Source organism: Erpetoichthys calabaricus, chromosome 3, assembly GCF_900747795.2.
Source record: "Erpetoichthys calabaricus chromosome 3, fErpCal1.3, whole genome shotgun sequence".
Lineage (NCBI taxonomy): Eukaryota > Metazoa > Chordata > Cladistia > Polypteriformes > Polypteridae > Erpetoichthys > Erpetoichthys calabaricus.
In genome coordinates this window covers 263,896,142-263,923,963 of record NC_041396.2, presented here as the reverse complement: position 1 = coordinate 263,923,963, position 27,822 = coordinate 263,896,142, and the positions used below count along the sequence as shown (strand labels likewise).

General features: G+C 40.9%; 1 protein-coding gene across 1 annotated transcript in view; it reads left to right on the top strand.

The window, feature by feature from the left end:
- dnah2 (dynein, axonemal, heavy chain 2) overlaps positions 1-27,822 on the top strand; it is a 518,592-nt gene that overhangs the window by 162,791 nt on the left and 327,979 nt on the right. Inside the window, 1 exon segment of the mRNA XM_051924101.1 lies at positions 6,893-7,067. Coding sequence (XP_051780061.1) covers positions 6,893-7,067 — 175 coding nt within the window.

Below are 27,822 nucleotides of genomic sequence, written 5' to 3'. Positions count from 1 at the left end.
GCCTTTCTGCTCCACGGGGCATTCAAAATGAATGCTGCAGTGTTTCCTTGGGCTCAGTGGTCGCAGTCTTGTATCTGTGAGTTCTTATCAAGGGTCTTTATCCTAGAATTGTACATGGATTTAAATTAAGAGAAGTTGCTACAGATAGATAGATAGATAGATACTTTATTAATCCCAATGGGAAATTCACAATACATTACCCACTTATCAGATGCAAGTGGTACTCTTGCTGTTTGAGTACAAAACTTGGCCTGTTTCTGTTTGAAAAAGAAAAAAAAAACAAAAACTGCGACATGTTCTTTGGTGTAGAGCTTTTATTCAAATCTGAATGGTCACTGCTGATCTCTTGCTTTGACTTTTTTCCTTTTAAAACACACCCTGTGTAATCTGTGATGCTTTATTCTCAGAGTCTTCCTCATAATCATTTGGTTTTGTGTTCTCTGTGAATGCCACTGTCATGGGGTGAGGAAGCTCAGTTGTGGAGGACCATGGTATGCAGTCAGGTTTCATTGTAGGCAGTGTGCTGGTTAGCAGGTCTTTTGTGTCTGTCATAGAGCCTCATCTAATTCACAATTCTTATTTGTCTGATGCCTTTATCCAAGGTGACTTACAACATTTACGATACAATTGGTTACATTTCTTTTGTTTTTCCCTTTGGAGCACAGGCAGGTCAAGTGACTTGCTCAGGGTCACACAGTGTCAGTAAATTTGAACCCACAACCTCAGGATTTGAAGTCCAAAGCCTTAATCACTACACCACACTGCCTGACTATCATGTCTAACTGTACTGTAGTTTACTGTTCCATACATTTAAAACATCCTGACAAGGTGATATTTAGATCATTTGTCTCAGTATTGCGGTCACATGAGTTTGTTTATGCTGGTAGGATTTGGGGAAGTTGCTTATTTGTTTGCTATGAAACAGGCCACTTCTGGTAATGAAACACATGGTGTGAATGGCTGGTGAATGTTTCATTACTCACAGCACAAATACAAGCAAATTAAATAAATTATCCTCTTTAATAAAACCCCTGTGTGTCCATGTGTCCGTGTGTGTGTGTCTTCTGGTGAAGTGCGCATGCGCGGGGAGCGGTGCAATGCTTCAAAGCAGATGCTTCAAAGGCCGCCTGACGTGTGACACAAGACAGAGAGGGCGGGACCTATAAAATATCGCGTGGCCGATCCAATCGGATTTCGGTAAATGAGGTAAGACCTAAAACATAACGTACGAAAAATCCAATCGGGTACTGAGACGCAGAGACCAGCTTCCCCAAAGAGGTGGGATTAGTGTTTGTTGTTGTGCAAGTGTCCACTCTGAGGATGTCAGATCTGCGATTAACAAACTTGGCCTGGTAAAGTGTAAAGTGTCAGTCGTTGAAGGGGTTTTCTTAAATATACGAATTTTCATGATATTACAATAGGATGACTTTTAAAAGTGGATTTATTTTCACGCACATAAAATCCGTTGCTGGGGAGACGCCACACATACAATAATCAGCTGCGCGCCAGCACAGATTAAAATACTTGCTGGGGAACTGCACAGTACTTGCTGGAGAGATGTATTACTGCAAGAGAAAATTAAAGGCACACAATACAGTGACGCATATTACAGCCACATACAAGCCAGGATTACTGTAACAGAAAATAGACGGTCCCTTGCCATTTAATACAGACTGTTCCTATTAATGTTTATACACTACTGTTCTAGTGCCCGTTATTGTAACGGGCTTAATGTCTAGTTATAAGATAAATAAGAGGAGAACATTCAGTCCATCAGTTTGTTTGGTTAACTAATAGCTAAGCTGCACCAATATCTCATCCACATACTCCTTGACGCTTGTCAGGGTTTCTGCATCCACTATATATCTTGGTACAGTACACCCCCAAAATTCGCAGGGGATACGTTCCTAGAGCACCTGCGAATTGTAAAAAACCGCAAATTTTGGAAGTATTTAAAAAAATGCCTATTTTTATAGTTTAAACCCTAAATATGCCCCCAAAACACTTTAACTTAATTTCATACTCAGCTTAATACATTACCTAAAAATAAAGAGTGTAAAGGTAAACCTGTATACTGTACTGCTTTGTCTCCCACAGTGCTAGAATGTAAAATACCGATGTTGCCGCTATATGTACTATAATTCATGCAAGTGCGTTTTCATTGCCAGAAGCCCTAGAGGGTGCAGCTCGTTTCAGTGGCATCTTGGGGCTTTAACTGTTAAACTGCCACATACTTGGGGGTTAATGCATTCCTGGACGCCAAATACTTTTTTGCTGCACTTTAAGTAAACATCACAATTAACAAAGAAAAAGTGAAATTTTAATGGAACACATTTTTTTTCATGCAAAGAGCATCACAATTACTGCAACACTGATCATTTTACACACTGCTAATGAACTGTAAAAAAACTATTTAAAAAACTACTGGAACAATATGTACAAAGTGCAACTGACGCCATGGATGTAAATCACTGAGCCAACTGCGCTTAAGCTGGCTGCAAGCAAGCACACAGAGGTAAGCGCTGATGTTTGCAGGCTAGTCTTAGTGCAGCTTGGGTCACAGAATTGCACACAAACACAGGAGACTGTAGAGACAGGAACTTTATTCAAACACTTCAAACAAACATGTCTCTTTCAGAAGTTAAAGGTGCTCAGCATGCAGTTAGTTAACAATTAAACAATAGACAAACATCATAGGGGAGCACAACCCCTGTCTGGGGGAGAAGAGAGAAACAAAGCAATCAGCCAAAAAGGACAGGTACGGTTCAGGCTTTTAAGTAAGCGTAGTGTCGGGCGAGAAGCCGTAATTGAGAAGACGGTGATTTATTTATTTTTATGGTGTAGATGCCAGCCTTGATCTGACGCACGCAGTCACAAACAGAGACAAAAGCAAAGCAAACCGGCAATCAAACAGCAAATAAAGAATGTAATGAAAACAAATGAAATAAGCAAACAATGATACCACCCCTGTTCCTCTTACGGCGATTACACTTTAAATACAACAAAGCACAAACAAAACACACACAGTAAATCATGAAAAAGTTCATGAAAAACGGCAACGGATGAAATGTAATGATGAAAATAGATAGTCCAGAGATCTGCACATTGAATGGGAATGTACAGATAGTCCTTCCAGTAGTTCCTGAAATGATTAAGACGGGTGGACGGGTTCAGGAGCGCTCCTTTCTTTGCAGGATGGCCATGAATCCACTTACAGTCTTCATGTACACAGGCAGACAATCCAGACGCACAAAACGATCCAGGACAAAATGAATAAGTACAGGTAACTCAACAGAAGGAAGACAGACAGGAACTTGAAACACAAATTACAAAAACTTTTTTTTTTTTTGTTTGCTTTTGATCATCGGCCCCGTCTTTAAAAGATGCGCTGACATCCTTTTACCTCAACAGCCCCAGCACCCTCAGCAGAGGACCAATCAGAGCCACTCCAGGGACTGCTGGGAGTTGCAGTTTCAAATTCTATTGGCTACTTTCACCATCCCAAGTTGCGGTTTTCTCTACAGCTGCTTCCTGTTCTCTCTACAGTACAGTATTGCCATGAAAAAAGCCATAAGAATTGCGGAGGATATTTGCAGTTTTCGCTAACAATTATTAGTTAGGTTCTAAGGAAAAATCCGCGAATGACTGAGGCCGCGAACTCTGAACCACGACTTCGCTGGGGTCTACTGTAGTTTGTTCAAGATTCCCACAACACTTTGTGTGAAGAAATGCTTAGTTTTAAATCCACTTTCCTTTCATTTTTACCAGTAGTTCTCAAGAACGTAATTCACTATTTAACTGGAAGTATTCTGATGAGTCAATCTGAACAATGCCTTGGAGAGTTCTGAAGGCCTAAATGTGGTCTCTTCTCAGGACTAAGATGTTTATTTTTCTTAGCCAGTCAGAGTAGGACATGACATTCAGTCCGAGGATGCATTTAAACTGAAGCTATTTACGTGAATTTAAAATTAAATAGTAGTCTCTACCACACAATAGACTTTTTATAACTGGAAAAGTAAAATTGCCTTAGAACAAGGAGTAAAGTTAAGAGAGGGGTTCATTTACAAGCCAGGTAGCTTCTGATCTTCAGAATGTCTAGCACAAAAACCTGTAACTGTCCTGAAAGGGATTTCTGGACCCTACAGCTCCTCTACTTTTTCTTGGTTTGTAATATTACCAAGAGAATAATCATGGCTTTTTACCTACTTGTTCCTCAGCCTGGTCACTGACTTTGTTTAAAAGAAAAAATATCTGTTTTCTTCAATACATTCAGGTTATTTTAATTGGTGACTTTCAATTGGGCATTATGACTGATTGTGGGTTAGTGTGACCTGTGCTTGACTATTGTCCCATTGAGAGTTGCCTCCTACTTTGCCCCCGATCTTGTGCAAGGGAAGTCCAGCGTCCTTATCCGGCCAGGATGCACTCAAGATAGAAGGGCCAGGGGAAGGAGAGTGCACATGGCATTAATGCCCCCAAATCGCTAGATGGTAGCCCCCTTCCCCCAGGTTGCAGTGGTGCCTTGGATTCCCACAGGGCATACTGAGAATCGGAGTTCTTTGACTCAGCCCTGTTGTGTTCTGTGGGAGCTGCCTTGAGGTGCTGCAGGGACTGGGGAGCCCTACTTCATGGGGCTTCCGCATCATCCAGAAGTACTTTCGGACCACGTGTATGGAACACTAGAAGTACTTCCGGGTGGTAGATAAAACGAGCTGCCTGCCTCAGTTCCGGGAGCCAGAGTTAGGAGGAAGGAGGACAAATGGAGGAGGCAGTGAGAAAGAGAAGAAGAGAGAACGCTAAAGTATTGCTGTGCTTTATTGCTGTACTTGTGCTTGGTGCTGTGGGAAACACTTACAGAGAAGGGTTTCCCATGAATAAACTCTCTTGTGTTTTTATAGTTTTGTACAAGCATGCTTGGGATGGGTGTTTGGGGAGCTGGAGCGCCACCTACTGGTTCTGCTTCCAAGTGCCTATGACTCAAATGTAAAACAGCAGATTCAGAGAACAAATGAATGTTAACTCATGTAATAAACATAATTCAAATTACAAAATGGAAATTTTTATAGCAAAATTTGAAGTATACTGTAGGCTTGTCAATTCATCCATAGTCCTACCCACTCAATTCAATTCAGGGCCGTAAATGCATGAACCTATTCTGGGAGGACTGGACACAATGCAGAGACCAATTTTCGATGGGGTGTCACTCCACCACTGAACACACTTATGCATACACCTACAATCACAAATATGGAAACCAATTTTGAGTCACAGATTACCCCAACTTGTGTGACATTGTGATGTGAGAGGAAAAGTAGAGGGTCTTTAAAAAAAAAAAAGCAAAATGGAGTTGAGGTGAACATGAAGAAGCTATGAGGCAAAGGTGCTAACCAATGCACCATAGTGCTTCTTGGCATAGAATAATAATAGCAAAAAGAGAGATACTGTTATTTTTAAAAATGTGTATTAATACGAATTTATCCAATTTACACTCATGACAGTTTTACTGAGAAAAGAGCTATATAAATGTAATGAATGAATGAATTAATTAATTAATATTGGTGTTCTCATAATTGGAAGTGCTCCAGAACTATCTCACAAGTCACCCACATTCATCTGTCTTATTGTATGAACCTTCCTAGTTCAAAACAGGATAATGAGGTGATGGAGCAGCATAGGAACCAACACTCAGTTGGCTTTGGCCCACTGGGGACACAGTCACGTACACATCCAAGGAAAATCTGACAAGGAGCATAACCAGCAAAAAAGTCCAAATTATACACAGACAGTGACAGGTTTAACAATGCTAATGTAATTCTGCAAGTGTTTTATTGAAACTGTTATTTTATATGTTGTTTTGGGAATATTAGTCTTTAGAATAAAACATTTTTAGTAATATTTTTACATTTAGTAGTAAAATCAGTGGTCTGGAGCAGTCTTTTGTCAATGAGCTGTAACAGAACCAAGTCCTAAAGAAGGCCAATTCAATTCTGTCAAGAGAGCAATCATTCTGTGCTTCCAAAATTTCAGTTGTTTCCAGCAGGCTATAGATTTAAATTCCTAAAATTAAAAAAAAAAAAAAAAAAAGATTTCAGAACTCTTTTATCCCCATGCTATAAGCATTTTGAATTCTGGTAGCTGTAAAATTTTACAATGTACTGTCAGAATTCAGTTTTGTTATCTGTACTAATCCTAGTTGTGTGTTCTACTTATAACAATGGATAACATTTCTATTTTATTGTGTCTGTGGACCTTTGTTAAATTTGTCAATTCCTGCTCCCAAGTTCATTTCCCTCTGACACAGTAAAGTCTACACATCCTAACATTTGAACCACCTTGATCCCAAACAGTAAAACTGGCTATAAACCTTTAAAATAAAAATTGAGCCTGGCCCTGCCCAAATGAGGCACATTACCTGTATTGTTAGGGAGCGTCAGTTACGGCACTATGGCCATGTGGCACGATTCCCAAGGGTGATCCGGCTCACAGGATCCTCATTGTTGAGGACCAGGCCAAGGGAATGCCCACTTCATTTTCGGAGGGTGGGACTGGACCATGTGTTTGCCTGGGGGTTTGCTAACTGGGATCCTGAGCTGTTTCTTCATGTGGTGGGTGCGGCAGCGCGCTGTACCAGTGCATGCTCCCCTTCCTGACCTGACCTTCTGACTAGCCCAATCTATAAATTGACATCTGGTGTCATACTTCTCTTTTGCTCTTTGCTAGAAAGGTGACTTCTTGGTGGCTGAAAATCATTATGGATGAATGAGGTGAATGGTAATGACCAACCAGTAAAGAGGAAAGACTTATCCTGAGAAAGTGTATACAGAAGTTACAAATGGTGTTACAAATTCCCAAAACTGCAGTCGGCTGATGTCTGTTTGCTCTTCTCTGTCAGGTTCAGCAAATGTTGGAAGCACTGAACAGTGAGTGGGTCTCCTTCCAGCAGTGCATAATAGATTCAGAAGTCATGCTAAACAGAGACAAGGAGAGGTTCAAGGCTGAACTGATTGGCTCAGCAGAAGAATTTAAAAAGAAGGTGTACGCACTTGTGGATGAGTTTGGACATACAGGTGGGTTCACGTGCTTTTATGTTCAGCTTCTTCTTCAGTGACTTGAGTTTAGAAATATTGCTTCCTGAGGATATCCTGCTCTCCATAATAAGCCATTATATCTTTTGTTATTATGCATTTTAATTGTATACTACTAAAACACATGGACCTAAATTAAAAGTGGCTCATACAGAGCAAGCTGAACTCTTCCATTTTGACACATTCTTTTCTTTTTACCATGTGAAAAGACAGCTTCCCAGTGATCACATTGGTGATGTAATTTTCATAAGAAGCGCTTGTTTGTTGACATACTTTTCTCTCTTGTTCTCATTCTTGTGTTCTGTATCCCTGATTTTGACTTCCATGCCTATGAGCTTTCATGCCTGCCTGATGCTCAGGTGCTCTATCTTAAGTGCTTTCTCTGATGTTCTTGATGCTCAGTAGATGTCACTGCTCTTCTTTTTCCTTCGGCCCATTATGAAATTTTTCATCAGGTTTGATGATCAATAAACACAATACTTACACTTGATTTTGAATTCTGAACACGTATGTACTAAGTCCCGGGGGATTGTCAACATATTACAATAAACCTTTCTGCCCCCCCAGTAAAGTCAATTTTCAAAACATATCAGGCTATTATCAGGATTACTTCTTGCTTGTCTATGTGTGTGTCAGTGTTTTGTCTTCTTATTCCTTCTCAGTCTTCATCACTTAATCGGCTTCTGCAATTTGCTTGACCCTTAGCAGATACTGTTGTTCTTCTTTTACTTTTTGCCGTGACACCCTCTCAATCACTTTGTCATATCAAATGGGTCACTTTACCGAGGGTGCCGCAACATCATTTTTTTTTAATTTCCAGAATAATTTTTCAGTTCATAAGCTTTCGATCAAGAACAAGAATTTATCCCCAGTAGTTTGTAAAGAATTGCATGACAAATGGACAGACCTTAGCATTTGATTTATAGAGATATTTACCACCTGCACACTTTAATGCATGAAATGTTTGATAAACTATTCACATTTCTAACCCAGACAAAGCAGAATGTGATCCATCTTGCCTGGTGTGCACCAAGTCAAGTTTTGTGGCTTGTGGAACCATATTTGGAGTTGTACTCCTCCTACATGTGTAGGCTTCTAATGAAAAATTTGGAAATCCAGCATTGGGAATCTTGCAAGTGTATAGTTGACTCTGCATCAGGAAATGTATGCAGAAGAGCTAGAACCCGAGTTCCTTTATCCTTTAGGTCAGGGGTGTCCAACTCCGATCCTGGAGGGCCGCAGTGGCTGCCGGCTTTCATTCTAACCATTTTCTGAATTAGCGACCAGTTTTTGCTGCTAATTAACTTCTTTTGCCTTATTTGTAATTGACTTGCTATTTAAGATGTAGACTGCTTAATTGTTTAGCAGTCAAAGAATGAGCCAACACATGACAAGCAAACCTGTGTCCATCATACAAGTACCTGAAAATAAAGAACAGTTTTAGTAAGGTTTATCTGTTCAGGTTCATAAAACATTTTGATGGTTCTCTTAGAAAAAAGAAAATCAACCATTTTGGAAATGCCTGCTGTGACAGAATGAGAGCACCAGCAAGCCATGGAGGTAAATAACAGGTTTAATTAACAACAAGAGTCATCTTCTAATTAAGGAAGTGGTTGGAGAGAAATAGGTTGGAGTTAGTTGGTCATCTGTTGGCTCATTTCACATCTGATTTTTATTTGGCTGCCATTTAAGGAAAAAAAATAAATTCAAAAGACAGAGTCGTTAAAGGCACGGCAATCAAAATGAAGGTAAAAGAAGTCAATTAAGAGCAGAAATTGGTCTCTGATGAAGAAAGTGGCAGGAAGGAAAACCAGCAGCCACCCCTGTTTGACACCCCTGCTTTAGGTGTTTATTGTGACCTGCAGTGTTAGCTGTAGCTGTAAGGTAAGGTATGCCACATTAGAAGGGGATGATAAATGAGCAAACTTTGAAGCCCAGTTGCATTTTGGTGACGTGTGAGTCTGAGAGAAATCTCCCTGCTAGATGGCCCATGAAAGAAAGGGTCTTGCTGTAGGTCATTTCAGTGAGTCATGCTAATAGGTAGAGGAGGAGGTAAGCCTGTCCTGTGTGACTTTGATCATCCCTCCCTCTTCAGTGTGTACAGTATGTCTAGTGAATCATCATTGTGCTCCTTTTCTGGATCATTTGCATCATCTCCTGAGGGGGAGTTACGATGGCATTCTATAGCGAAAAAAAAAACGACCTGACAACTTTTTTTTTTAACTCTTTTATTTTTCTTTAAATAAGAAAAGGATTTAGCGGCTAAGAAAAGCAGCATGCAGTGAAGCCTGTGGCCCATTTGTAATCTCATGTCACACTGGTGTTTTAGCCTTTGCAATTTGTACAGAAAATGTCTTAGCATGAGATCCTGTGTTTCAGCTGATAAGCCACTAAGTGACACAACTTGATGGGTGGGGGGGTGGATTGGGAATCTGTGTGGGATGCAACCTCCAGACAGCCCGGGACGCTGTTCCTTCAGTCCGACTGCTGCTAGACCACCCGTAATTAATAGCCCAAGTGTGAATAATGCCTTTTAGTTGTCCTGGAATGTTTCATTTTTCAGCAACAAATATCTCCTAAATCACTTTTTGCAGCTGGCAGGAGGTCTTGAAGATAGAGCTGTTTATTGAACTGGCAGCTCAATGTCTTTGCCAAGGGCTGATGAGTTGGTACAGTGCCAGGGTTCTCGTTATGTGTTTGGTCATAATTCATCCTCTTTTCCTCTACAGGGGACTGACCTTGTAACCCCTTTTTCCTTCACAGAAAGGAATCATTATTAACTTTTATTAAATACATATTTCTGGAGTGTTAGAGCAGGCAAGACCCTTTGCTGCATTTTGGGCAATAGGCACATTCTGTAGTAATGTACATTGTGGCACACAGTCCGGACACTTACCTGTCCGAATGCTTTCATAAAGGAAGGACCAGGGAAGAGAACAGGCAGTGGGCATTATCACCCCTGGAGCGCTAGATAGCAACCCCCCTGGATTGCAGTGGTGCCTCAGATTCCCACTGGGCTTCATGGGAGTTGGAGTTCAGCACAGCCCTGTTGGGTTCCATGGGTGCCACCAGGAGATGCTGTCGGGATCTGTGGAGCCCTACTTTGTTGGGCTTCTGCCTCAACCCGGAGGTGCTTCCAGACCATGCCAACTGGCCACTGGACATACTCCCAGGTGTAGGATAAAAGAAGCCCGTTGCCATTGCTCCAGGAGCCAGAGTTGTGTGGAAAAGGGACAAGGCTTGCTGGAGGAGGAGTAGAGGCAGAAGAAGAGAAAGAAAGTACTGTGTGCTTTATTATTGTACTGTGTTGCGAAGGTGGGAAATGGTTTGGGAAGAGTTTCCCACACCTGAATAAAAGCCTGTGTGGTGCTTAACTTGTGTCTGTATATGTATGTGTTGGATTTGGGGAGCTGGTGTGCCCCCTGCAGGCCACAACATTTATAAGAAATGATAAGCCAGAATAAAAAATTTTTATTTATTTAAAAGAATAAAGCAAAAATGTTACTTCTTGTACTTTTGGCATAACAGCACGTTGTAAAAAAACCCAAAAATGAACTGACAGAAAAAAAAACGATGGGCTGAGATAATGTAGTTCCTTCTTTTTTTCTTTAGTTATCTGCCATTGCCAGTTCCTCCATTGAATTCTGTCTTCTGCTCTTCTTTTCACTTCTTGGTGTGATTTACCATCTTGCAGGTAATATAACATGTCCTGTGTTGGCATTGGCCTGCGTTTTGATTTCTTTCCCACCAGTTTACACTTCAACACTATTTACAGCTCTCCCTCTTCACTTAGCGCCACTTAGAACATGTTGTTGTGTTCTTCACACGCTCCTATCTTCACCAATGTTTTTTGCTAGGTAATTTATTCATTTAACTGACTAGGGGGCCATCCCCCCTGTCTGCACTGCGCACCAGCAACTTCGCGTCTCTGCCGCTCGCAAACAATAAAACTTCTAATTCTCACTGATACGCCTCTTCATTGGGGAGAAACACTACTTTTCCCTGATGGCAACACGAAATAGACGACTTAAAGTTTAAATCGGAACAATATATTCAATCTCTTTTCACTGTTCCGTTATTTCTGTAAGAGTAATAATTTCCGTTTGCACTAATGTGATCTTTACTATCATTTTTTTGAGACTTTTGAATTTTCGTACTTCCATTATCTCTAACATGCTCTGCATGTGTATCACGCCAACATTTTTGAATTTTTTACGACGTTCTACTTTGTCATCTACTCTTTGTCTTTTATTTCCGTCCCCGGGCAAGGTTAAATCTCTTGGCACAAAGTCACGTCTCGCGGGACGTGAAAGTGTCTCTCTTCAAAAGATCATGTCTCGTCGCAGGATGAAAAGTCTAATCTCCCAATATATTTTTATTATAATAGAGAGATTTAATTTATCCATCCAACTGATCCAGCAACATTCTTTCAGCTTAAAGGTAAATCACATACTCGAGGACCCCAGTGGTGTTTAAGAGGAAGTACATTTTGGATTAAAACCAGGAAGCACTTCTGTACTCAAAGAGTTGTGGGACTCTGGGTTAAACTACTGAGACATGGAGTTGAAGCACAGACCCTTGACAAACTTTAAAAAGAATCTGGATGAGATATTTGGACAGCTTAGCCATTAGCTAAAAAAGTGAGCTTGATGGACTGAACGGTCTCCTTATGTTCTTGCCTTTTCCATCATTCTGCATAGCCAGAATTCAAATGCTTCTGATTTATTTATATATCCCCTTTCCTCCCTCTGTTTGTCTCTCTGCTCCATACTAATGCAACACTCCTTCTATTCATTCCCTTTCCTAGCAATTTTCATTTCACATCATGGTTTACTGAAGACATAAATTGGTCCGATTGGTGGGTTCAGGTTGGGCGCATGCCCCAGAGTACTCAGTAGTTTTGTATCAGGTTAAGATGACCCAATGCTCTTTTATGGGAAGCAGATTTCTTTTCTAACAGCAGTTGTTTGTATTCTGTTGTTTAAGACCACCAAGTTTGTCACATCTGCTTACAATTACATTCCAACAATAGATGAGCATGTTTGCACATTATCACTTTTTCCATTGTTCATACTGGATTGGGAAAGCAAATCTACCCAGACCACAATTATCAATTGTTATCAGCTGATCTGTGCACCTCTGGCATGTGGAACACATGAACCTGTCCTGACAACAGCCAACACACAGTATGGCACAGTAAACACTTGAGAAGAGGGACATGTTTTTCTGCCCTTGTGTTTCCTGAATATGTTTATTACTTTACTTTCTTATAAGAAGCTGAGGCCTATCAAGCTGCTTTGGACTCAATTATGGATGTAGTCCACTGAATGATATGCTCGCACACACATCCTCTTAATTTATTAAATAGTCATGTTGGGAGTGTGAGGGGGAAACTGAAGCTCCTGACAAACAATGATGTTCAGTAGGCAGAATGTACAAATTCCACACAGACACAGGCTGTTATTACTGATTATGAAAACTGCAATCATGTTGTTCACTTTGGACTGCAAGGCTATGACTGTTTAGTATTTATTCCTGTTTATTACAGTGGAAGTGATTAGAAGTAGTTGATACGCACATTTCTAGTGCAGCAGCCCTCTGTTCACTGGACTGAACCATTGAACATTTCACAGTGATGTTGATGGATGATGTCACTCAGCTCAGAATGTTTTCATTGGATGCGCATGATTGGCATGGGGCAGCATTTAAACACACACTTGCACTGTTTTCTTCTGTGTGGCGTTTTTTCATTGCATGCAGAGCTTTTAGAGCTGTCATGCAGACCATCCTTTTATGAGCATAAACCCACCCAATGGAAGCTTTGGTCTCAGTAAGTGTTAAACTGTTCACATACAGATGAAAATGGATATTATGGCTGTATGAAATGATAGAGCTGGAAATTGATGTGCTGTGTAAATGGGGCATAGGAAAATCATCAAACAAAATCTAAGCTTTGTATGTGATAATGGTTTTGATTATCTAAACCTAGTAACTGTGAATCGCAGTTTGCTGTTTTACTTCATATCTACTGGAAGACTTATGGTCCTAAAATAAAATGCAAATAAAAGTCAAGCTAAGGAGCTGTTGATACTTCTTATGTTTTCTAAATTGTTCACCTCTCTCAGTTCCTCTAGAAGTCCTAATGTATTTTACTACTTCTGGAAGCTCATCTAGAGCAAGTGGAACACTTCTGTTTTGGCAACACATTTTTTGTTGTCATTGTGAAAAAATATACAGTAGCTTGACATTGATCACATGGCTAATGTAATTTTGCTAAGTAGTGGTCTTCAAAGAAGCATTGGTGCAAAGAAGCAATGCTTTCATGTGGTCAGAAGTTTCAAGTATGTATGTAGAAGATCTTCTCAGTTGTCACCGTGCATTTCTGTCTCTGGAGCATTTCTGCATTGTCTGTTCTGGATATTGTCTTTCATGCTATGAGTCATCATGTTTGTCTGCTGCTCAGTATAGTCAATATTCAGGATTATGTTTTGCTTGTCAATGTGGTTTAGCATCTTGTGCTCTTATTCCTTGTCACCTTGTGCGATTTGCTTGACACTCAGCAGATGTTGCCGCTCTTTTACTTTTTACTATTATTGAGGTTATCACTTGGTTTAATTGTCACTTTTCCATAAACACATGGTGTAAAATTTTGCAAAATCAATATGCGGACAACAATACAAATTTCCATACCGGATCAGTCGAGCCCCGGGTTAACAACAACCACCACCAGTACCGTTAGCCAACAGAGTGCTGGCGGAAATTGGGCTAATGTTCGCCGAAGAAGAAGAAGGAGAAGAAGAGGGAGGAGACGGGTCTGGAGGCAGGTGGAGAGGAGGAAAGTAAAGAGAGTGGAACTGAGGGTAGGAGTTTTGAATGTTGGCAGAATGACTGGTAAGGGGAGAGAGTTAACAGATATGATGGAGAGAAGGAAGGTGGATATATTGTGCATGCAAGACACTAAATGGAAGGGGAGTAAGGCCAGGTGTATTGGAGGTGGATTCAAATTGTTCTATCATGGTGTGGATGGGAGGAGAAATGGGGTAGGGGTTATTCTGAAGGAACAGTATGTCAAGAGTGCTTTGGAAATGAAAAGTGTGTCAGGCAGAGTAATGATTATGAAGCTGGAAATTGGAGGTGGGATGATGAATGTTGTTAGTGCATCGCAAGTTGGGTGTACAATGGGTGAGAAAGAAGATTTTTGGAGTGAGTTGGATGAAGTGATGAACAGTGTACCCAAGGGACAGAAAGTGGTGATTGGAGCGGATTTCAATGGACATGTTGGTGAAGGGAACAGAGGAGGTGATGGGTAGGTATGGTGTCAAGAAGAGGAATGAAGAAGGTCAGAGGACAGTGGATTTTGCCAAAAGGATGGACATGGCTGTGGTGAATATGTATTTTAAGAAGAGGGAGGAACATAGGGTTATGTACAAGAGTGGAGGAAGATGCACACAGGTAGATTACATCCTATGCAGGAGAGTTAGTCTGAAGGAGATTGAAGACTGCAAAGTAGTGGCAGGGGAAAGTGTAGTTAAGCAGCATAGGATGGTGGTCTGTAGGATGATGCTGGAGATCAAGAAGAGGAAGAGAGTGAGGGCAGAGCCAAGGATCAAATGGTGGAAGTTGAAAAAGAAAGACTGCAATGTTGAGTTTAGGGAGAAGGTGAGACAGGCACTGGGTGGCAGTGAAGAGTTACCAGACAGTTGGGAAACTACAGCAGATGTAGTAAGGGTGACAGCAAGAAGGATGCTTGGCGTAACATCTGGAAAGAGGAAAGAGGAAGGAGGAAAAGGAATCCTGGTGGTGGAATGAGGAAATACAGGAGAGTATACAGAGGAAGAGGATGGCAAAGAAGAAGTGGGATAGTGTGAGAGATGCAGAAAGTAGACAAGAGTACAAGGAGATAAGGCGCAATGTGAAGAGAGAGGTGGCGAAGGCTAATGAAAAGGAGTATGATGAGTTGTATGAGAGGTTGGACATTAAGGAGGGAGAAAAGGACCTGTACCGATTTGCTAGACAGAGGGACCGAGCTGGGAAAGATGTGCAGCAGGTTAGGGTGTGTGAGATATGCCCGGACACCATCAGACTGAGACCACATCTTTATCAAAACACACACGTTTGTTTTTCTTCTTACACAGTCCCGCACAACTCACTGTGCTCCCAGCACCAATCACCCCTACTTTGGGCTTTTCTTTAAATGTCTGCGGGCCGCCTTTCCTCTCTCCACGGGAGCCTCATCCTGCTCCCACTCCTGACTCTAGCTCCCTGATTGTAGGGAGGCGGCCCCTTTTATTCTCACCCGGACGTGCTCCAGGTGCCTGATGACATTCTTCCGGCAGCACTTCCTGGTGTGGCGGAAGTGCTGCCCTTACACCCGGAAGCACTCTGGGCATCCCGGGAAGGCTCTTCGTCCATCTTCCCGGGTGTGGCGGAAGTGAATTCCTCCCGGCCTCTCTGAGGCTCGCGGTGCCCCCTGGCAGTGGCCACGGGCCCCAACGGGCTTGAGCCTCCTTGTTCCTCTCCCGTGGTCCTCTCCCGATCCAGGGCAGTTGCCCCATCGTGGCCCGGAGGACGAACATGCCACCTCCCGGTCCTTCCAGGCGTCCCGGCTGGGTCTGTTCCCCAGCTGCTTGTGACAGGTGATAAAGGATAAAGATGGAAATGTACTCACAAGCGAGGAGAGTGTGTTGAGGAGATGGAAAGAGTACGTTGAGAGGCTGATGAATGAAGAGAACGAGAGAGAGAAGAGGTTGGATGATGTGGAGATAGTGAAACAGGAAGTGCAACGAATTAGCAAGGAGGAAGTAAGGACAGCTATGAAGAGGATGAAAAATGGAAAGGCCGTTGGTCCAGATGACATACCTGTGGAAGCATGGAGGTGTTTAGGAGAGATGGCAGTGGAGTTTTCAACCAGATTGTTTAATGGAATCTTGGAAAGTGAGAGGATGCCTGGGGAGTGGAGAAGAAGTGCACTGGTGCCGATACTTAAAAATAAGGGGGATGTGCAGGACTGTAGTAACTACAGGGGGATAAAACTGATGAGCCACAGCATAAAGTTATGGGAAAGAGTAGTGGAAGCTAGGTTAAGAAGTGAGGTGATGATTAGTGAGCAGCAGTATGGTTTCATGCCAATACAGAGCACCACAGATGTGATGTTTGCTCTGAGGATGTCAATTGAGAAGTTTAGAGGAGGCCAGAAGGAGTTGCATTGCGTCTTTGTGGACCTGGAAAAAGCATATGACAGGATGCATTGAGAGGAGCTGTGGTATTGTATGAGGAAGTCGGGAGTGGCAGAGAAGTACGTAAGAGTTGTACAGGATATGTACGAGGGACGTATGAGTGGTGAGGTCTGCAGTAGGAGTGACAGCTGCATTCAAGATGGAGGTGGGATTACATCAGGGATCAGCTCTGAGCCCTTTCTTATTTGCTAGGTCTTATTTGTGATCTGTAGCGATAGTAGGGAGCAGGTTGAGGAGAACCTGCGGATTTAGAGATATGCTCTAGAGAGGAGAGGAATGAAGGTCAGTAGGAACAAGACAGAATACATGTGTGTAAATGAGAGGGAGGTCAGTGGAATGGTGAGGATGCAGGGAGTAGAGTTGGCAAAGGTGGATGAGTTTAAATACTTGGGATCAACAGTACAGAGTAATGGGGGTTGTGGAAGAGGGGTGAAAAAGAGAGTGCAGGCATAGTGGAATGGGTGGTGAAGACTGTCAGGAGTGATTTGTGACAGACGGGTATCAGCAAGAGTGAAAGGGAAGGTCTACAGGACGGTAGTAAGACCAGCTATGTTATATGGGTTGGAAACGGTGGCACTGACCAGAAAGCAGGAGACAGAGCTGGAGGTGGCAGAGTTAAAGATGCTAAGATTTGCACTGGGGGGTGACGAGGATGGACAGGATTAGAAATGAGGACATTAGAGGGTCAGCTCAAGTTGGACGGTTGGGAGACAAAGTCAGAGAGGTGAGATTGCGTTGGTTTGGACATGTGCAGAGGAGAGATGCTGAGTATATTGGGAGAAGGATGCTAAGGATAGAGCTGCCAAGCAAGAGAAAAAGAGGAAGGCCGAAGAGAAGGTTTATGGATGTGGTGAGAGAGGACATGCAGGTGATGGGTGTAACAGAACAAGATGCAGAGAACAGAAAGATATGGAAGAAGATGATCCGCTGTGGCAACCCCTAACGGGAGCAGCCAAAAGAAGAAGAGGTTATCACTTGGTTTAATGATCACTTTTCCATAAACATGTGACCAAAAGTCACTGTGCCATTCTTTGTTTATATTTAGTAAACTTTGATGATCAATAAGCACTTACTTATTATACTTGATTATGAATTCTGAACACGAATATACCATGTCCTGGAGATGCAAGTTGCCAAACACTCTGCTTGTTTTCTTTTTACTATTATTGTAGTTATCACTTGGTTTTGTGATCACTTTGCCATAAACACGTGATCACAGGCCTCTTTACTGTTGTTTCTTTACATCTAATAAGGTTTGATGATCAATAAGCACTTTACTTACACTTGATTATGAATTCTGAACACTTATGTACCGTGTCCTGGGGATGTGATTTGCTTGACACTCATAAGATATTGCTTCTCTTATTTTTCTTTCCACCATTATGGTGATTAACACTTGTTTTTGTGATCACTTGCTATAAACACGTGACCTCAGGTCACTTTACCATCCTTCATTTATATGTAATAAATTTAAATGATCAGTAAGCACTTTACTTACACTTGATTATGAATTCTGAACATGTATATACTGTGTCATTGGGATGCGATATGCTTAACCCTCTGTAGCTGTTGCCAATCGTCTTTTTCTTTCGAACATTATGATGGTTATCACTTGGTTTCTTGATCACTTTTCTATAATAAACACATAAACAGAAGTCAGGGCCACCAGGTTGCCACTACCTGTTTTTTTCTGAATTTCCAGGTCACATCAGGTCATAGGCTTTTGATTAAGATCAAGATCAAGGTTTATATACTTCAGAGTCTTGTACTGTTATTCTTTCTCATTCTTTGTCACTTAATCACCTTCTCTAATGTGGCTGACACTTAGCAGATGTTCCTGCTGTTCTTTTTCTTTCTGCCATCATGGTGGTTATCACTTGATTTCTCAGTCACATTGTTATAATAAACATGCAACCACAAGTCACCAGGTTGCCACTACCTACATTTTTTTTTAACTTTCCAGAACAGGTCATAAACGTTTAATTAAGACTGAGTTCAATGTTTTAGCTCAACTGTTTTGTGAGTAATCACATGACAGATACACCTTAGCATTTTGAATATATACAGTAGATATGCACCAGGTCCTCCTCCTTTGCGCATGCCCAGTCAGTGACTAGCATCCTGTCTATTGTTGGTTCCTGCATGACTGCTTTGACACAAAATTCAATTGTGTTTTGGAATTGGATGAGTCCATTTCAAATTCTGAAGAGTCAGTTCAGCCAACAAACTAGATTTTATACTCACTGTTTTTTTTATTACCCACACCAAATTTGGCACAGGGGCCTCTTGCTAAGGACATGTTGTAAGACAATAGAGTGTAAGAATCTGAAACTGTTTCTGCATAGAAATGTAGGAACACAAGACACCATTTTTCAGCCAGCTTTCATCAGATTGCTTGTGTTCTTTACCTACATTTTATTTTTTTTGCACATCCATTTTCAGTCCACAGACTGTCTGCAAAGTAAAACAGGACTTTATTCACAGTCTAAGATTAAGAGACTACCTGCAGTGAAAATTGTGGCTGTCCACTGTGAGGGTGATGTGCCCTGGCTGTGCAACATCAATAGTTTGTATTATGACAAATATGAAAAGGCTTGATCCAGTCACAGAAGAATAGCTTATAAATTGAATCTGTCCTTATTTGTGAAAGGGGATTTAAATGACCTGCACTCTTTTGTATCAGCGTTTTAGTGTTTGGAAGCTTATAGCCAACCAGTGAATGCACTGATATGAGGATTTACTGTTTCAGTGCGATGCCAAAACGAAATGTATAAACCTGCATATTACCTCACCCATTATAAGGATGTTCAAATTTTGGTGCAAAATTCAAGAAATTATTATTTGTGACATACCCAAATCTATGCATTTTAAATGTAAATTTAGTAACACTTTAATTTCGTTTTAATAGCATATGGTTTTTACATATAGATGGAGTGATCACTTAATATGTTATATTTATTATGAACTAGCTGTTCCCTGCAGCTCCGCCCACATAGTAGTGAAACAGGACAAACTTTAAAATTCAATAAACAAAACAGGTGTCGCTAGCTAAGTGGAGGCAAGGTAAGCTGCAAAACGTCACTAGTAGTAAACCGACTCGAACTGTGGCTGGCACATGAGTGAGGAGGGCCCCGCCTGGCTCCCCACTCCTGACGTCACACTTCCCCCTCCCCTCATTCTGCAGCCTCTGTCTCAGATTAGCGCGAATAAATCACTCCTGTAAGCGAACTATGATACTTAGCGCAATGAGAGAAGTTGCAAAATCAACCAAAATTATCAAGCAAATTATAGAAAAACACCAGATTTAAATCCGTTAAGTAGTTCTGTCGTGAAAAGCGGACAGACATACAGACAAACAAAGAGATGTTGGATTTTTTATATATATATTGTAATAATAAACACAGACAAGCATAAAGATTTGGGGTTTTAGCCCCGTATACTGTAACCAAAATTCGTCAATTGTTTCTAAAAAAATGAAAAGACATAGAAGGATATGTAGACGGATACTTTATAGGATCAGACCGGAAATTGGTGATGGATGGGTGGTTGACGTAATCAAACGGGGACCAGAGGGAAGAAAGGAACCCGGAAGTGCTGCGGCTGTTTGGATCGTCCGGGCGATGTTACGGTGGCGGAGCCTCGTTCTTTCTGAGGAAATAAGAAGAGAGAGGTTAGTATGCTGCCGTTGTCCCCTGGCATGACTTGTCGTGGTGCGTATCAGGTCCTTAAGTTGCTCCACATGCTCTCGTGAGTGACAATATATATAAAGAGAGAGAGATTATTCCGTAACTGTCAGATCGACATCTTTTTATGAGTTCATTGTTGTCTAGCATTTCCAAAACAACCTGCCTTTCCCAGGACGTGCGTGCTGACCTCTGCCTGAATGCCATCTTCTGGCAGCTTAAGGTGAGTTAGGACGGCTCATGAGCTGTCCTAAACTCGACTGAAGTTAGGAGTCATTTCCTACATTAGGGAAATTGATAAGAAATCTGATAAATGAGAGGTGACCATTCAGTCCACTAATCCCATTTGCTTAGTTAATAGCTAACCTGTCCCAATATCTCATCCAGATTCTTCTTAAAGGTTGTCAAGGTTTATGCTTCAAAATGCTTGTACTCCTAACTCCTACTACTAGGAGGAGTACTAAATGTACAGCATTCTGATATTTTTAATCCAGTTAGCTTCATTTTCCTGCTCTGAGATGCTTCATACATATGGGTGCAGGTTAATTTTTTTATGTTACTGGGAGTTTAAGTTTTGTTTAGTAGTTTGTTATGTGTGTTTTTATATACAGATCTTTGTAAAATTTATTATTTTGCTGATATTATTATTTTATAGTTGTAAATATGAGTATGAGTTCTGAGCCTGTACTACTTGAAGCGCACCATACAATAATTTTTTTTTGCATATTTTATTTTTAATTTAAATTAATCATGGAATACAGAGAATACCACATACACTAGATTCAGATAATTACATTGATTATTAATCCAAGTTTTAAATCCCCTATCACTTAGAAAAAGAAATGAAGAACAAAAAGTTCTATTATGTACACAATTCCAGTAAACTGCTGAGATTAGGGCAAACTGCTGCTCTAGAAGAGAGCGAGACAACAGTCATAAAGAGTTGCGGTTTCCACCCCGTATACTTGGAAAAACTGAGCAAAATAATGTTATGATACGTCTTTACAGACTTGAGTCCAAAACAGAACTGAGAAATAACAAAAACATAGCCGTTATGTATTTGGCAGGCAGGAAGAGGAGGGCTCTATGGGATGGGAAGCGGAAGTGATGTCTCTAAGAGGCGGGTTCTTCTGAAGGTCCTCAGAGGAAAAGAGGAGAAATGGTTAGAGAACAGCGCCAACCCCTGGTTTGGCAGAGAAAAACATTAATTTCATTAAGTGTGTGCCACTGCAGTTTATGAACCCTGTTGCATTATGTCTATTATATTGTCTGTATGACCTGCATATAGAGACATTAACTATAGTCAAAGAGATAAATCGCACCCTATCAACTATAGACCCTCCATCTGCAAAACCCCACCCCACTGCCATGCACCTGTAAAAATGCCATGTAAAATAGGAGAGGAAGGAGCATGTGTGGCAAAACAAGTGCTAAGAAGGTAAAAATTTGGGGGCCTTCATCCATTGCCAGATTGGGCAAACAACAAATTCCTCATTATACAATTCAAGATCTGGAAATGTAACTCTGCCACACTTCCATGCCTTGATTAAGGTCTTGTGTTTTACCCGAGGGCACCTTTTGCACCATAAAAATTTAGATAGAGTACTGGGATGCTCCTGCCAGAGACAAGTTGTGGGTTGAAGCGTATTCATAGTTTAACATAGTTCATTCAAGGAAGTAGAGAGATTTTAATTATTGATAAGCAGGAGTGGAAATATAAGGCCAAAGATTCCCAGGAGGACATAGACTGTTTAATAAACATTAAAACTTGCTGATAATTCAAAGCAACACATTCAGTTAATGAGGATGTAATATCAAGACCTAAATATTTAAACTGTTTTACAATAGGAATTGCAATTAGGCAGTTTCATTTAACAACAGTAATTGCGAATTGTTACAGTTAATTTTATAATCAGAAATGGATTCTTATAATCTAAATGAATCTTGTACTGAGAGTAGATCAGATGGAGCATTTCCAAGAAATACTAAAATGTCATCAGCATATAATGAAATCTTGTGTTTTGTGTTGTATAATGTAATTGGTTTAAAATCTGATGTTTGCCATAGAACTTCACCTGGAGGTTTTAGTGAAAGAATGAAAAGAAGTGGTGTGACTATATGGCTTTGGTGAACCCCAGAGGAGTTAAAGGGATGGGTCAAGTACACAAATCAACTTTAAAAACTATGTTCCGAAACCAACGTTTTCCACAAGAAATTTCTGTTGATCCTATCAAATGCTTTGTCTGTATGTAAGGACAACAGAGCTGCTGCTAATTCAGTTTTCGTGCCCCATTCTAACACGTGCAAAAATGTCGCTAAACCTGGTATGGACAAAACCTGTTTGAGCAGGGTGAATGAACTTACTGAAGACCCTCCGTAGACAAGTAGCTAATAATTCTGCAAATATTTTTATGTCCGCATTTATTAAAGAAATTGGCTGATAGCTAGAACATTTGTCGGCTGGTTTTCCATGCTTTATTGGTGTGATTGCAGTGTTTTAAAGTTGGGTGTAGGTGTCCATCTGCTGCTGCTCATGTTAACATATTATACAGTGATTAGGGAAATTTATCCCAAAGTTTTAAATAGATGTCTGTCCCCATCCCATCTGGACAGCAAGTTTAATTTTTTTAGGGTTCATACACAGTCTAAAAATTTAGTAATTGAGAAAGGTGCTTGAAGGAATTCACATTCATCTTCCAAAAGACCCTAACCCTAATCATTAATGTCCTCTGTAGATGGTTTGTGGGAGATCCATTATTGATATTTATAAATTCCTCAACCTTAGTGGGAAGTGCGAGGTTTGGAGCATGGGCTGATAGCGTGTTGCTGCACCCACTACACGGTGGTGAAGCACCTGGATTGGGACCCGATCGCAGTAGGTGACACCTCAGAACCACACTGGAGCAGTGTGAGGTTTTTGTTTTACAGTGGCTGGAGTGCCAATCATGCCACCAACCCCCAGGTTTTCCCTGTAAAGTGGAGGACCTGCTTGCAGGGATGGACGCAGATTATATCATACCCAGGATGAAGCAATTGCAGGTTAAGGGCCTTAATCAAGGGCCCAACAGAGTAGAGTCACTTCTGGTGTTTATGGGATTCAGACTGACAACCTTTCGATTGCAGCTGCAGAACCCTAGCTTCAGAGCCACCCGTAGGAAGACTTTGACAAAATTCTTTATCTACCAAAAGCCAGTTATTAAAATGCCATATTTTTGCCAGCATTGCAGAGTGAGATATTTTTTTGAATCTATGATCGAAAAGCGGGGATGTGTACAAGGTGTATCTGAGACAAAGGGGACAGTCTTTCCAGTTAAAATATAATCAATTATACTGTAGATGATGATTTATGAAAAAGGAGAATTATTTTGTCGATAGATCTATAAGAGTCAATCAGGCTCAGATCAGAAGTTTCTTGTGAAGATGGTGGAACATATTGTTTAATGTCTGGGTTTGAATTACCCAGAGAACCACCTATGTAGGTGTTTCTGTCAATACTGAATATGAAATCACCCTCTGAAAATTGGGAGCAGTTGCTTCTCAGTGATATTAAAGATATTATTAAAAACAAGACATAGTTTGAGTCCTCCTACATCTATACAGTATTAATATAGTATGAACGTCCTTCTATTCCATGTCAGCGTCAGTGGAAAGGACCTTACATGCAAGCCTTTACCTGGTCAAATGGACCGCTTGTTGTTTAAGTAGCACAGGAAGGTGCAGCAATGAAAAAATACTTAAATGCTGCTTGAGATATATCCTTTGTCAAGAGATAAGAAAGATATGAATGTAAATTGCAAGATGTTATATTCAGCTTATGCATTTTGTGGAGAAAACATTTTAATTAAGTCTATGCGGGTGTCAGTTGGGCAGTCATAAACCTCTAAGAACAACTCACAGGTCCAGCAATCCCATTCCCACCCACACCTTTAATATCTCAGTAGGCCCCAGATGCGTCTCCCCCCTTTCTTTGCCTCCAAATGCAGAGAAAGAAAAGGAAGCTTCCTCAAAGAAAAGTAACTAGAACTGGCACTGGGCCTACATGCAAACACCTCCCCATGTCCCTGAAAATGACAGCAACACAAGACTTGGTTAAATTGGAATTCATGTGAAATAAAGTGAAGGATTGACACCTTGTCTGGAGTTGGCTTATAGCTTGTGCTCAGTATTGTCTGGATTTGCTTTACACCCAGTCATAAAACTGAATTAACTGGGTCCAGTGAATGGATGCAGGAATAAATGGGACTGTTTGCTTTTTAATTAAGCAGTAGACAAAAAGTAAGAGAAGAAGAATGTTGAGATATTAATAATAATAATAACTAGCCAACATACGGCATAGCATATGCCGCATAATTATTTTTTGATGGGTGAACACTTCCTGAAAGACACAGTTGTCCAAATGGGGTGGGTTTGAGAATACGACTGTGAGTGAATGAAAAGATGGAACTCTGGAGAGAGCAACATACAATTGTCCGTGACTGAAAACTGGTTTTGGCAGATACAGGCATATCGTTTTGAAAGTTTGTCCCTGTGCCTTATTAATTGTCATTGCAAAGGCCAATGTAACAGGAAATTGTCTGCATATATAAGTAAAAGGCAAATTTGAATCTGATGGGGTCAGGGATATCTCGGAAGTGAATGGTGATAGTAGCTGGAAGCATTTGGGACATTGCCACAATTTCTGCCTCGCAACCATAAACTCCGGAAGTATTCATGTAGTCAGCGTATTGTTGAGCAGACTGTATGACTATGCTTCCGTGACCAAGAACAACGCTCTCTCGTGCGTACCCCATGATCTTAGAGTTGGCGGGCGGGGCTCTGTCGTGCGTACCCCATGCGCACTGCCTGCTCATGCCTCGAGAGCGAGGGTGGACACAGGAGGAGGATTAGAGTTGGCGGCCGAGGCTCTGTCGTGCATATCCCATGACGCAGGAGGAGGGTTAGCGTTGGCAGGCGGGGCTCTGTTTTGTGTGCGTGCATATCCCATGGTCGGGCGACTTGGTGGATTATATATACAAAAGCAGCCGGAACCGAAAAGAACAATGAAAAGTCAACGTACCTCAGAGGTGTATGTGGATTTTAGCAGAGACAAAAGCGACTGAGGCGGTGTTTGGTGAGGTGTTGCGTGCTGGCACATGAGCAGGCAGTGTGCATGCCTCGAGAGCAAGGGTGGACGCGGGAGGAGGGCACTTTACATTAGCAGTAAATCTCAAAGTGCAATATAAAAAGATTAAACAAAGGCAAGGCAAGATAAAAACAGAGATAAAACAACAATAATTATAGCATTCTTGTTAATAAGCTTTCCTAAATAGAAAAGTCTTTAGCTGTTTTTTAAATCAGCCCACAATCTGCTGTGTTCTTAGACTCTCTGGTAGGGCATTCCAGAGCCGTGGAGTAGCGGCTGCAAAGGCTCGGTCTCCCATTGTATGAAGTTTGGTCACGGGGGCGAAGGTGGTAGGTATTTGTAAAATGAAGGTTTCTTGTAGTGGATTGTAATATAAGGAGTTCTTTAAGATATTGTGGAGCATTTCCATAGATACACTGGTGAGTAAACAAACAGAGTTTGTATTCGATACAGAGATGGATAGGGAGCCAATGAAGTGACCGAAGGATTGGTGAGATATGTTCATATTTCCGCACCATTATCAGGATTCTCGCAGCACTATTTTGAATTTGTTGGAGCTTTTGAAGGCTCTTGTTGGGTATCCCGATGAGGAGTGCATTACAATAGTCCAGTCTGGATGAGACAAAGGCATGAACCAGCTTTTCAGCATCACAGAGGGAGAGGTAGGGACGGAGTTTGGCTATGTTTCGGAGATGAAGGAATGCAATTTTACAAAGGTGATGGATATGTATATCAAATGACAGATGGGAGTCTAACTTGACACCCAGATTTGTAACAGGGTAGAGGGTAATGGTACGGTCAGAAAAGGAAATACAATTTGCAGAGGAACGAAGTTCATGGGGGGTGCCAATTAAAAGAGCTTCAGTTTTGGTGCTGTTCAGCTTGAGGAAGTTCTTGGACATCCAGGCCTCAATCTCATCCAAGCAAGAGGAAGAAGTTGATGGAGGTGTAAGACAAGTCGAATCCAGTCTCACATATCATTGGCATAGCAATGGAATGAAACTCCATGCTTGCGGATGATGTGACCCAGGGACAGTATATAGATATTAAAGAGGGTCGGCCCAAGGACTGATCCTTGTGGGACTCCACAGGTGACAGTGTGGGTATGAGATTTAGCATCCCCCAAGGCCGCATATTCAGTCCTGTCTGTAAGATAGAACTCGAAAAACTTGAAAGCAATGCCAGAAAGTCCAATTGTATAGTGAAGGAGAATATTATGATCTACCGTATCAAATGCAATTGTAAGGTTCAAGAGGATAAGGAGTGATGGAGAGCCATGGTCAACAGCCATCAGGAGGTCATTGGTGACTCTAATCAGAGCTGTCTCTGTGCTGTGAGAAGTTCGGAAACCAGACTGAAATTTTTCAAACAGATTGAATTTTTTGAGGTGATCCTGATGCTGAAACAAAACAACAAATATTAAGGAGTCCTAATCCACACCAGTCCTCAAAATAGTTTGTTAAAGTACTGATGCTTCAGAATAATAACAGAAACTAAAAGCAGAGTGTCTGATTAGTTTACATATTCCCTTAGCTGGAGGAACTACTTTCTAAAGAAGAAAATGGTTGGAACCAAAGCCTGCAGCATGATACTTAGCCCTCCAGGATCAATGCTGGCCACTCAGTGAGCAACTTAGTAACTATTTAAGTGCCATTATGGGGTGTAACTGTGTTCACCGTGATCTACACTTTCTAATTTTTACTCAATAAAAGAAGTTATTGAATGTGCTTCTTGAAACAGAGTCCACAGATAATGACGTTCTTGGCATTACAGGTAGACTCTAAGTAATGAAGTATTGAGTGTCCCATCTCTGGTCATACAAATAAGGTGTTCTTCACTGTGAAGATAATTTGTGAGGGAATTGTTTTGTTTATGCAGTATTGCCTAATTTAGACATCTTGCAGTTGTTTTTATTTGTATTCACTTCTGTATCAAATCTTTATAAGAAGAAAAAAAAATCATTTTCCCCAAGCAACTGTAGCATTTTGTCAACTATTAGATAAAAACATTTACTAATTTTTGGACATTCTGACAATATCTATTTGTTTAACTTTAAAATGAAATACAATTTGCCTTGACCTCCTAGTTTGCTTACAGAAAATGTTTTTCTTTCTTGAATTTTAATGAGACCCTTTTTTCTGGTTCATAATGATGCCTCTTGTTTACCCGATAGACAGCTAGAAGGCAACGTTGCTGTGTCCAGTATAAACAAGTAAGAGTAACAAATATGAAGAAAAAGGGAATCAGACAGGTCCTGGAAATCTGGAACTGAGCTTTGCAGTGCAATTTACGTTTCATTTTTCACTTTTGATGCAGATGAGATTTTACAGTAAAAATAATTGCTTGCTTGGTTCACAATTCATTTACCCTGTAAGTATGTCTAGAAGAAACAGCGGGGTATTCTCAATAAATAACTTTAACAGATGGGAAGAGAGCACCGTGAGAAAACTTTCAACAGGGAAAAAGTTAATTGAAATTTTATAGAAACTACAAAGTCACAGGCAAGTGCGACCTGGGCAAATGCAGATTATGCAATATTAAATAATACCTATTATTTGTTTTTAATTATTTATTTATCTGTTATGGTATAGTATAGTCCTTTACCTGTCTTGCATTTGTCCTGTATTTATGTATATTTGACATCATTAACGTTTATCTCATCCCACTGTATGCTGCAATACGGTGTATGGATGGTA